Source organism: Entelurus aequoreus, linkage group LG05 (assembly GCF_033978785.1).
Source record: "Entelurus aequoreus isolate RoL-2023_Sb linkage group LG05, RoL_Eaeq_v1.1, whole genome shotgun sequence".
NCBI classification, from domain to species: Eukaryota; Metazoa; Chordata; class Actinopteri; order Syngnathiformes; family Syngnathidae; genus Entelurus; species Entelurus aequoreus.
In genome coordinates this window covers 4,581,933-4,594,388 of record NC_084735.1, presented here as the reverse complement: position 1 = coordinate 4,594,388, position 12,456 = coordinate 4,581,933, and the positions used below count along the sequence as shown (strand labels likewise).

Genomic DNA, 12,456 nt, shown 5'->3' with positions numbered 1-12,456 from the left:
CGACGACGATAAAGTTTTGGTCGCTGATAAAAAAAGCCTTGCCTGTACCGGAAGTAGCGTGACGTCACAGGTGGAAGGGCTCATCACATTTCCCCATTGTTTACACCAGCAGCGAGAGCGATTCGGACCGAGAAAGCGACGATTACCCCATTAATTTGAGCGAGGATGAAAGATTCGTGGATGAGGAACGTCAGAGTGAAGTACTAGAATGCAGTGCAGGACGTATCTTTTTTCGCTCTGACCGTAACTTAGGTACAAGCTGGCTCATTGGATTCTAAACTTTCTCCTTTTTCTATTGTGGATCACGGATTTGTATTTTAAACCACCTGGGATACTATATCCTCTTGAAAATGAGAGTCGAGAACGTGAAATGGACATTCACAGTGACTTTTATCTCCACGACAATACATCGGCGAAACACTTTAGCTACGGAGCTAACGTGATAGCATCAGGCTCAAATGCAGATAGTGTTGGAAGCAGATCAGAATCATAGCCATATTTAAGTGTTACTTCTTTCTAAACTCCTATAGTCATGTAAAGAATAGCTAGTATTCTTCCTTCTTTTGAGTCTCATAGTAAGGTGTTGGCCTTCTAGATTGGAATGTGTCAGAGTAGAGATAACTCGGAGTAGTCTAAACAAAGGGAGTGGGGGCGGGGGACAGAGGGAAGATCACGGGGGTTTGAGGGGAGACCGATCTGGACCGGGCTGGGGAACGCTGGTGTGCTGGATTGGTCTCGGTTTGTCCTCTAAGCTTGGAGAATAAACCACAAAATACCAACTGCTGCCTGTTGATTGAATATAAACATCAGCTTATTGCCATAAAAATAATCTGGGAGAGACTAGCAATTTGAATTCCCCATTGGAGGAATGCTGGTTAACTGCATATAGAAACAAAATAAATAAACCCCTGACTGGAAGGATAGACAGAAGATCAACAATACTATTAAACCATGGACATGTAACTACACGGTTAATGCTTTCCAGCCTGGCGAAGGTTAACAATGCCGTTGCTAACGACGTCATTGAAGCTAACTTAGCAACGGGACATCACAGAGCTATGCTAAAAGCATTAGCTATCCACCTACGCCAGCCAGCCCTCATCTGCTCATCAACACCCGTGCTCACCTGCGTTCCAGCGATCGATTGAAGGACGAAAGACTTCACCCGATCACCGATGCGGTCGGCGGCCCGGAGACGGAGGAAGTCAAGGTGAGGTCGGCGGCTAGCGCGTCTGCTATCCATCTCAAAAGTCCTCCTGGTTGTTGTTGCTGCAGCCGGCCGCTAATACACCGATCCCACCTACAACTTTCTTCTTTGCAGTCTCCATTGTTCATTAAACAAATTGCAAAAGATTCACAGAATACTGTGGAATCTTGGGATGAAAACGGAGCTTTTTTTGTATTGGATACAATGTGTCTGAATACTTCCGTTCTCTCCGTGACGTCACGCACATACGTCATCACATCTAGAGTTTTCAAGCGGAAGTTTAGCGGGAAATGTAAAGTGTCACTTTATAAGTTAGCCCGGCCGTATTGGCATGTGTTGCAATGTTAAGATGTCATCATTGATATATAAACTATCAGACCGCGTGGAGGCTAGTAGTGGCTTTCAGTAGGCCTTTAATGATTAGAAAAAAAATTATTTGGAAGGCAAACAATTTTCATCAATGAAAAAAATATTTGCAAGATGAAATTTAATTTAAAAAAATATATAAACAATACAGTATACTACTAATAAAATATCCACAAGTATAAAAAGTTTTAGTACTTAAAGATAATTGTCATGTGAATAAGTAGTTTTTACTTGCAGAAAATATGTGTCACTTGGGAATCGCTGAGTGGGTGTGAAAACATTTTTGCGGCGTTTTGACAGTACTTTCTCTCCATTGCCTCGTCTCTTATTTTGACACCACGACCGGAAGTGCATGTTTACCATAAACGGACTTTGCTTCTCCGCGTGAGAAGTTGACTGTTATTTAAATGAGTCACTGATTGTTGGGACCAACTGACAGCTCAGCAAACAACGTGCTTACAGTCAGTCAGTCAGCTAGCGCTGCTCTTTAGTTACATAGTACTTCATTGATTCCTCCAAGAACATCGTGATTGCAGCAGCATTCCTCTTAGCTTAGCGACCAACATGTCAAAGTCAGCCGACCACGGGACTTTTATGTATTTTGCTTTTGGCAGCAACTTGTTGAAGGAAAGACTGCAGGCGGCCAACCCTTCTGCTACCTTCTTCACCACCGCCACACTCAAGGTCCTCCAGTCTGTGCTACCATACACCTGCTAAACGACCACACCTGCTAACCTCAATGGATGCTCTAATGTAGCATCCAGGTGGAACCATTTAGCAGCTAAATGATGACACCTGCTCGCATTAATGTATGCTAAATGATGCCACCTGCTAACTTATGCTAAATTATTTTACCTGCTAATGTATGCTAAATGAAGCCACCTGCTAACTTATGCTAAATTATTTTACCTGCTAATGTATGCTAAATGAAGCCACCTGCTAACTTATGCTAAATTATTTTACCTGCTAATGAATGCTAAATGATGCCACCTGCTAATGTATGCTAAATGATGACACCTGCTAATGTATGCTAAATGATGAAACCTGCTAATGTATGCTAAATGATTTTACCTGCTAATGTATGCTAAATGATTCCACCTGCTAATGTATGCTAAATGATTTTACCTGCTAATGTATGCTAAATGATGCCACCTGCTAATGTATGCTAAATGATTTTACTTGCTAATGTATGCTAAATGCTTTTACCTGCTAATGTATGCTCAATGATTCCACCTGCTAATGTATGTTAAATTATTTTACCTACTAATGTATGCTAAATGATGCCACCTGCTAATGTATGCTAAATGATTCCACCTGCTAATGTATGCTAAATGATTCCACCTGCTAATGTATGCTAATTGATTTTACCTGCTCATGTATGCTAAATGATGCCACCTGCTAATGTATGCTAAATGATGACACCTGCTAATGTATGCTAAATGATGACACCTGCTAATGTATGCTAAATGATTTTACTTGCTAATGTATACTAAATGATTTTACCTGCTAATGTATGCTAAATGATGACACCTGCTAATGTATGCTAAATGATGACACCTGCTAATGTATGCTAAATGATGACACCTGCTAATGTATGCTAAATGATTTTACTTGCTAATGTATACTAAATGATTTTACCTGCTAATGTATGCTAAATGATGACACCTGCTAATGTATGCTAAATGATTTTACCTGCTAATGTATGCTAAATGATGACACCTGCTAATGTATGCTAAATGATTCCACTTGCTAATTTATGCTAAATGATGCCACCTGCTAATGTATGCTAAATGATTTTACCTGCTAATGTATGCTAAATGATGCCACCTGCTAATGTATGCTAAATGATTCCCCTTGCTAGCATTAATGTATGTTATTGGTCGCTAGGTGACGCTATCTCCACAAACATTACAAGCCATGATACTTTTATTGTGAAAAATTATTCCACCTGCTAATTTATGTTAAATGATTTTACCTGCTAATGTATGCTAAATGATGACACCTGCTAATGTATGCTAAATGATTTTAACCTGCTAATGTATGCTAAATGATTCCCCTTGCTAGCATTAATGTATGTTATTGGTCGCTAGGTGACGCTATCTCCACAAACATTACAAGCCATGATGCTTTTATTGTGAAAAGACTTCCTGCTAAATGCAACATAACATTGCCGCCTAGGACTACCAGCTGGAGTTCGGCGTGTGCGAGGGCATCGTGGGCAACATCTGGCACGGGGGCGTGGCCACCATCCGCCACAGTCCCGGCTCGGAGGTGTGGGGCGTGGTCTGGAGCATCAGCAACCGCAACAAGGACACGCTGGACGAGTGAGAGCAAACCACACGTCCATCATGTAACCATTACGTCACATACACAAGCGGGGGTCACGTGGGATAGTTCGACAGCCAATCAATGAGCGAGTAAAACGGGAGTAAATAAAGGCGGGACGTGTCACGTGGGGTGGTTCGACAGCCAATCAAGGAGCGACTGAAACGGAACGCGGAAGTAAATAATGGCGGGCGACAACGGCGAAGTTCAAACTGTGCCAACTAACTTGCCAAAATGGAAAACGGACTCACTAAACTACGGCGAATGTTTTATAATAATGTTTATTTGAGTCGATAGTGACGCTATAAGGACAACAGTTGCTGAACGAATGGCCATACTCGGTAAGCTAACGGTAGGCTGACATCCCCAAAAGAGGACACACATATATATGCGTCCTGCATATTTGCCCCAATTATTACATATGATACTCCAACTTGCTTCATAAATAATATATATTTTTAAATAAAGCATTTTTCCCCCTCCTCTGTCGACAGCAGTGTTGGCGCTAGGAATGTTCAAAATGGGGTCCCAAAGTCCATTTTTGGGGTCCCGCTTTTTTGTAAGCGTTTTGAAAACAAATGACTGTTATATCTCACATTCTATGTTGTGTTTTGGAAAAAGGTTGTCATAAACGTTACTTAATTCATTAAAAAAAAGATAATACAAAAGTGTATACATATGTAAATGTCTTCAGATGTCCGATAAATGCGTTAAAATGTAATATCGGAAATTATCGGTATCGGTTTTTTATTATCAGTATCATTTTATTTTATTTATTTTTTATTATTAAATCCACATAAAAAACACAAGATACACTTACAATTAGTGCACCAACCCAAAAAACCTCCCTCCCCCATTTACACTCATTCACACAAAAGGGTTGTTTCTTTCTCTTATCAATATTCTGCTTCCTACATTATATATCAATATATATCAATACAGTCTGCAAGGGATACAGTCCGTAAGCACACATGATTGTGCGTGCTGCTGCTCCACTAATAGTACTAACCTTTAACAGTTAATTTTACAAATTTTCATTCATTACTAGTTTCTATTAGGGATGTCCGATAATGGCTTTTTGCCGATATCCGATATGCCGATATTGTCCAACTCTTTAATTACCGATACCGATATCAACCGATATATACAGTCGTGGAATTAACACATTATTATGCCTAATTTGGACAACCAGGTATGGTGAAGATAAGGTACTTTTTTAAAAAATGAATCAAATAAAATAAGATAAATAAATTAAAAACATTTTCTTGAATAAAAAAGAAAGTACAACAATATAAAAACAGTTACATAGAAACTAGTAATTAATGAAAATTTGTAAAATGAAGTGTTAAAGGTTAGTACTATTAGTGGAGCAGCAGCACGCACAATCATGTGTGCTTACGGACTGTATCCCTTGCAGACTGTATTGATATATATTGATGTATAATGTAGGAAGCAGAATATTAATAACAGAAAGAAACGGTTGGTGCACTAATTGTAAGTGTATCTTGTGTTTTTTATGTGGATTTAATAATAAAAAATAAATAAAATAAAATAAAAAAAAAACGATACTGATAATAAAAAAAACGATACCGATAATTTCCGATATTACATTTTAACGCATTTATAATGTGTCCGATATTATCAGACATCTCTAGTTTGTATGTAACTGTTTTTATATTGTTTTACTTTCTTTTGTATTCAAGAAAATGATTTTAATTTATTTATCTTATTTTATTTGATTCATTTTCTTAAAAAGGACCTTATCTTCACCATACCTGGTTGTCCAAATTAGGCATAATAATTAGGGATGTGTTAAAATGTAATATCGGAAATTATCGGTATCGGTTTTTTTATTATCGGTATCGGTTTGTTTTTTTTGGTTTATTTTTTATTTTTTATTAAATCCACATAAAAAACACAAGATACACTTACAATTAATGCACCAACCCAAAAACCTCCCTCCTCATTCACACAAAAGGGTTGTTTCTTTCTGTTATCAATATTCTGCTTCCTACATTATATATCAATATATATCAATACAGTCTGCAAGGGATACAGTCCGTAAGCACACATGATTGTGCGTGCTGCTGCTCCACTAATAATACTAACCTTTAACACTTCATTTTACAAATTTTCATTAATTACTAGTTTCTATTAGGGATGTCCGATAATGGCTTTTTGCCGATATGCCGATATTGTCCAACTCTTTAATTACGATACCGATATCAACCGATACCGATATCAACCGATGTATACAGTCGTGGAATTAACATAACGGTCTGCCGATATTATCGGACATCTCTAGTTTGTATGTAACTGTTTTTATATTGTTTTACTTTCTTTTTTTATTCATGAAAATGATTTTAATTTATTTATCTTATTTTATTTGATTCATTTTCTTAAAAAGTACCTTGTCTTCACCATACCTGGTTGTCCAAATTAGGCATAATAATTAGGGATGTGTTAAAATGTAATATCGGAAATTATCGGTATCGGTTTTTTTATTATCGGTATCTTGTTTTTTATTTTTTATTTTTTTTATTAAATCAACATAAAAAGACTGTATTGATATACATTGATGTATAATGTAGGAAGCAGAATATTAATAACAGAAAGAAACGGTTGGTGCACTAATTGTAAGTGTATCTAGTGTTTTTTATGTGGATTTAATAATAAAAAATAAATAAAATAAAATTAAAAAAACGATACTGATAATAAAAAAAACGATACCGATAATTTCCGATATTACATTTTAACGCATTTATCGGACATCTCTAGTTTGTATGTAACTGTTTTTATATTGTTTTACTTTCTTTTTTATTCAAGAAAATGATTTTAATTTATTTATCTTATTTTATTTGATTCATTTTCTTAAAAAAGTACCTTATCTTCACCATACCTGGTTGTCCAAATTAGGCATGATAATTAGGGATGTCCGATAATATATATTTTCTTGAATAAAAAAGAAAGTAAAACAATATAAAAACAGTTACATACAAACTAGAGATGTCCGATAATATCGGTCTGCCGATATTATCGGCCGATAAATGCGTTAAAATGTAATATCGGAAATTATCGGTATCGTTTTTTTTATTATCGGTATCGTTTTTTTATTTTTTTATTAAATCAACATAAAAAACACAAGATACACTTACAATTAGTGCACCAACCCAAAAAACCTCCCTCCCCCATTTACACTCATTCACGCAAAAGGGTTGTTTCTTTCTCTTATCAATATTCTGCTTCCTACATTATATATCAATATATATCAATACAGTCTGCAAGGGATACAGTCCGTAAGCACACATGATTGTGCGTGCTGCTGCTCCACTAATAGTACTAACCTTTAACACTTCATTTGACAAATTTTCATTAATTACTAGTTTCTATGTAACTGTTTTTATATTGTTGTACTTTCTTTTTTATTCAAGAAAATGTTTTTAATTTATTTATCTTATTTTATTTTGTAATTTTCTTAAAAAAGGACCTTATCTTCACCATACCGGGTTGTCCAAATTAGACATAATAATGTGTTAATTCCACGACTGTATATATCGGTTGATATCGGTATCGGTAATTAAAGAGTTGGACAATATCGGATATCGGCAAAAAGCCATTATCGGACATCCCTAGTATTCAGTTATAAACATTCATTCACTTTCTTCTTTCCTTCATGGATGTAAACTTTACCGCTGCTGCTAGTTTTTTATATGTTTTTATTTAATAAGTTGTATTTATTTCAGTATAAACGTGTAAAAAGTGTTTTGCTTGGGTCATGAGATGATGATAATGGTGTGCATACATACATTTTATATTTAAATCTCTGGAGTCTACATCAACTTCACATCTATTCCTCATTTCAAAATGTTTTAGTTTTTTTTATGTTGTTTTTTTTTTGTTTCTTTGTTTTCTGCCCTTTTTTTTGTCAAACAAAACTATGTTTTTTTTTATGGCAAACACACAAAATATGCAAAATGTTCCACCAAAAATATTTTTCAAAGTGTAATATTTGATGTGAAGTAATGGGAACCTTGGATAGGTCAGTAATTCATAATAAAATTGATTTTGATTCAATATTATGTTTTGAGCAATGACCGTTTGAAGGGGAAAAAAACAGCTTTGTTTTATTAGTCAACATTGCAACTTTTTCTAAATGACATTTCACCTTTAAGCTTTTTTATTCCACTTGTGTTATGTTTTTGTTTATTTTAGTAGTACTTTTAGAATGTGCCGTGGGCCTTCAAAACAGCTGTGGGCCGCAAATGGTAAAACAAATTTTTGAAAAAAATAAATAATCTGCGTCCTTTCTGATTTCAATGCGTTAAAAAGACACAAAAAATGCTTGACAGTATAACAAAATAGGTCACACTTATATTCTGTAACATTCACAGTTTTGGAGAAAAAAAGTGCAGAGGTAGAAATATTCCAAATAACCTTTCGTATATAATTTAAATGCCTCAAAAGAAGTTAATTAAATGGAAACAAAAAACAGCAGACGAGCTCTCGCCCTGCACAGCTGTTTTGTGCTTTGTAGTGTGGTTATGGGCTTGTAGATCTTTATTTGCCACATTTATACACGTTCCTGCTTTGCACACAGTGCATTCTGCTTCCCATGTGTCACGGCCAGGACCAAAACACAAATACTTTCCCCGCAAATCATCCGTGAATTTACATTTCTGCATTTCTTGTTCTCATGTCTCTCTCTCTCCACTCACTAGCTCTCTCGCTCTCTGTCTCTGCCCCTCCCTCACCAATGTTGCTACGTGCGCGCACCTTCAGTTTTGTTTTTTAACCCCTTCTTAACTTAACTCTGGACGTACATTGAAAATACACGCAACCCTAATTCAAAATGCCGGACATTTGAGGCATTTAAGAAACGACGCCCGGACACCCCCGCAAAAGAGGACATGTCCGGGGGAAAAGAGGACGTATGGTCAGCCTAGCTAACGGCTAGCTTGGCTCCTTCGTTCTTTGTTGTTGATGATGTTGTTGTTGTCGGTCATTTTGTTTGCGCGGCAGCTCATTGCTGCCTCTCATCGGTCGGTGTCGGTACTACATGGCGTTTATTTGCACACACTAGTCCAGTCCGATACAGGGTGTCTAAAATGCATTCACATCATTTTAATCGTTAGCATTACAATAGTAACATGCAATTTTATTTTTTTTAAGCTAATTTTGCAGCATCAAATACTTTGGTACTTGATGAATGCTACTATTGCAGCATCTAGATGTTAACTTATGATGATTATATGTTTAGTGACTAATGGCAGGAGTTAACTTATAATGACTAATAGCAGGAGTTAACTTATAATGATTAATAGCAAGAGTTAGCTAGTATCACACACAGCATGTTATGTTAGCACATGTAGAGTAGTTAGCATGTGTAGCGTGGTGTGCAGTAGCGCAGTAGGCCTGAGCATTGCTGAAAAAAGCAGTTTGAACAGTCACACTGTGCTCCACAGGCAAGAAGGCGTGAGTAAAGGTGTGTACTCTCCCCTGGACGTGTGGGTGGAGAGTGGTGATGGTGGCACACCTACCAGGTGCAGGACCTACCAGCTCAACAACTTCCAGCCCTGTCCTCCCTCCCCCCCCTACAAACATGTGAGTCTCCAGTCCTGGTTGCCGTGGTGACGCTCACAGTGGCATTGTGTGTGTGTGTGTGCAGGTGGTGTGTCACAGTGTGTGTGTGTGTGTGTGTGTGTGTGTGTGTGTGTGTGTGTGTGTGTGTGTGCAGGTGGTGTGTTGTGGGGCCCGGCAGCAGGGCCTCCCTGTAGAGTACTGTGAGCGCCTGCAGGCCCTGGAGACCAACAACTACACGGGGCCGTCCTTCCTGGACCACATCAGACACACCCTCACCGGCTTGGAACATCCATCCTTTATTGGCTAACAAGGTGTGCACGTGCAGAGACTGCAGGTAAGGTCAGGGCTGGAACTAAACGCCTCCCACAGGGGTCAATTACCCTTACCATGAAGGAACATGTGTTTGTACTGCACGTAAACACTTACTTTATTAAATTACATTATTATTCAACACTGACACCTAGTGTTACTTTATTAAAATACATTATTATTCAACACTGACACCTAGTGGTACTTTATTAAAATACATTATTATTCAACACTGACACCTAGTGGTACTTTATTAAAATACATTATTATTAAACACTGACACCTAGTGTTACTTTATTAAAATACATTATCATTATTATTAAACACTGACACCTAGTGTTACTTTATTAAAATACATTATTATTAAACACTGACACCTAGTGTTACTTTATTAAAATACATTATTATTAAACACTGACACCTAGTGTTACTTTATTAAAATACATTATTATTCAACACTGACACCTAGTGTTACTTTATTAAAATACATTATTATTCAACACTGACACCTAGTGTTACTTTATTAAAATACATTATTATTAAACACTGACACCTAGTGGTACTTTATTAAAATACATTATGGAAAAAGTGTGATTATAAAAACACTTTGAACTTATGGAGTTAGCCAGCTAGCTTAAATGCTATCATAAAAGCATGCAAATAAACACTAGTAATCATCTCTTTTTATTCCTTGCATGAAAATGCATATATACAAGTATATAACATGCATATATACAAGTATATAACATGCATATATACAAGTATATACAAGTATATAAATGTGTATATACAAGACACGTACAGTTGACACTTTCATTCTTTTGTCTTCCTTCTACATTTCCATGTTTAGAAAGGAGCAGATGGAAGAATAATATTCTTATATTTATCCGCCCCCTTTTTTTTGAACACAGTTATTAGAGATGACATCATCACTGTTCCCTCCACTCCACCAACTCCAACACACTTTTATATTCTCCTTCAAGCATTTTCACAAAGACGCGTCCAATCAAAAAGTCAAAAATCAGTTTTGCTAGAATCGCAGTCGTCTCTTTTTGCAACTCTTTTTCCATTGAAAACTGCCATTTTGAAGTCTTTCTTGAGATGATTTCCTGCCTTCACAGCAACAAGTGACACTTGCTGAAAGTCACACTTCCTGTCTTTGTCATCTTCGGACGGCAACTCCCAACAACTTTATTCCTCGCGTTGAACATCACTGAGAGAGTTTGTGACGCCGTGTAGTTGCAACCATGAAGAGTGGATTGCTGTGCTCTCTTTCAAAATAATACTCTTTCCTGTGGAAGAAATAAAGGCATTATGTGTGTTCCCCCGTACATTATGTGTGCACAATCATTCAGCAATATACAAATAAGATTATTCTGCACATGCAAAATATGATGTCAACTTTTCATGGAGGATGACCCCAAGACATCTGATGTCAGTCACCTTGTTTATGTTGTCTCGAGAGATGACCAATATTATCGGCCGATAAATGCGTTAAAATGTAATATCGGAAATTATCGGTATCGTTTTTTTTCATTATCAGTATCGTTTTTTTAATTTTTTATTTTTTTATTTATTAAATCCACATAAAAACACAAGATACACTTACAATTAGTGCACCAACCCAAAAAACCTCCCTCCCCCATTTACACTCATTCACACAAAAGGGTTGTTTCTTTCTGTTATTAATATTCTGCTTCCTACATTATATATCAATATATATCAATACAGTCTGCAAGGGATACAGTCCGTAAGCACACATGATTGTGCGTGCTGCTGCTCCACTAATAGTACTAACCTTTAACACTTCATTTTACTCATTTTCATTCATTACTAGTTTCTATTAGGGATGTCCGATAATGGCTTTTTGCCGATATGCCGATATTGTTCAACTCTTTAATTACCGATACCGATATCAACTGCTATCGATATCAACCGATGTATACAGTCATGGAATTAACACATTATTATGCCTAATTTGGACAACCAGGTATGGTGAAGATAAGGTACTTTTTTAAGAAAATGAATAAAATAAAATAAGATAAATCAATTAAAATCATTTTCTTGAATAAAAAAGAAAGTAAAACAATATAAAAACAGTTACATACAAACTAGAGATGTCCTAAAATGTAATATCGGAAATTATCGGTATCTGGTTTTTTTATTATCAGTATCGTTTTTTTTTTTTTTATTAAATCCAAATAAAAAACACAAATAATCAAATAAAATACGATAAATAAATTAAAATCATTTTCTTGAATAAAAAAGAAAGTAACACAATATAAAAACAGTTACATACAAACTAGTAATTAATGAAAATTTGTAAAATGAAGTGTTAAAGGTTAGTACTATTAGTGGAGCAGCAGCACGCACAATCATGTGTGCTTACGGACTGTATCCCTTGCAGACTGTATTGATATATATTGATATATAATGTAGGAAGCAGAATATTAATAACAGAAAGAAACAACCCTTTTGTGTGAATGAGTGTACATGGGGGAGGGAGGTTTTTTGAAAAAAAAACCAAAAAAAAACCGATACTGATAATTAAAAAAACGATACCGATAATTCCCGATATGACATTTTAACGCATTTATCGGCCGATAATATCGGCAGACCGATATTATCGGACATCTCTAGTTTCTATGTAACGGTTTTTATATTGTTTT

General features: G+C 36.1%; 1 protein-coding gene across 3 annotated transcripts; it reads left to right on the top strand.

Annotated features, from left to right (window-relative positions):
• Positions 1-1,931: 1,931 nt before the first annotated feature.
• Positions 1,932-11,110, top strand: LOC133649563 (gamma-glutamylcyclotransferase-like). Of its 3 annotated transcripts, none has more exons than XM_062046159.1 (5): positions 1,932-2,257; positions 3,752-3,897; positions 9,361-9,499; positions 9,633-9,812; positions 10,909-11,110. In XM_062046159.1, the coding sequence occupies exons 1-4, from the start codon at positions 2,138-2,140 to the stop codon at positions 9,783-9,785; spliced, it is 558 nt and encodes a 185-aa protein (XP_061902143.1). In that variant the 5' UTR covers positions 1,932-2,137; the 3' UTR covers positions 9,786-9,812; positions 10,909-11,110. The 3 variants fall into 3 exon arrangements, with proteins under 3 accessions (XP_061902143.1, XP_061902144.1, XP_061902145.1); XM_062046160.1 differs by lacking the exon at positions 10,909-11,110 and adding an exon at positions 10,699-10,894; XM_062046161.1 differs by lacking the exon at positions 10,909-11,110 and adding an exon at positions 10,638-10,656.
• The last annotated feature ends 1,346 nt before the right edge of the window (positions 11,111-12,456 follow it).

Excerpts from the sequence above, each read along its gene's own strand:
- LOC133649563 (XM_062046159.1), top strand. The coding sequence starts at position 2,138 with ATGTCAAAGTCAGCCGACCACGGGACTTTTATGTATTTTGCTTTTGGC. Across the intron at positions 2,258-3,751 it reads TCACCACCGCCACACTCAAG|GACTACCAGCTGGAGTTCGG; the intron begins GTCCTCCAGTCT and ends ATTGCCGCCTAG. Across the intron at positions 9,500-9,632 it reads CCTCCCCCCCCTACAAACAT|GTGGTGTGTTGTGGGGCCCG; the intron begins GTGAGTCTCCAG and ends GTGTGTGTGCAG.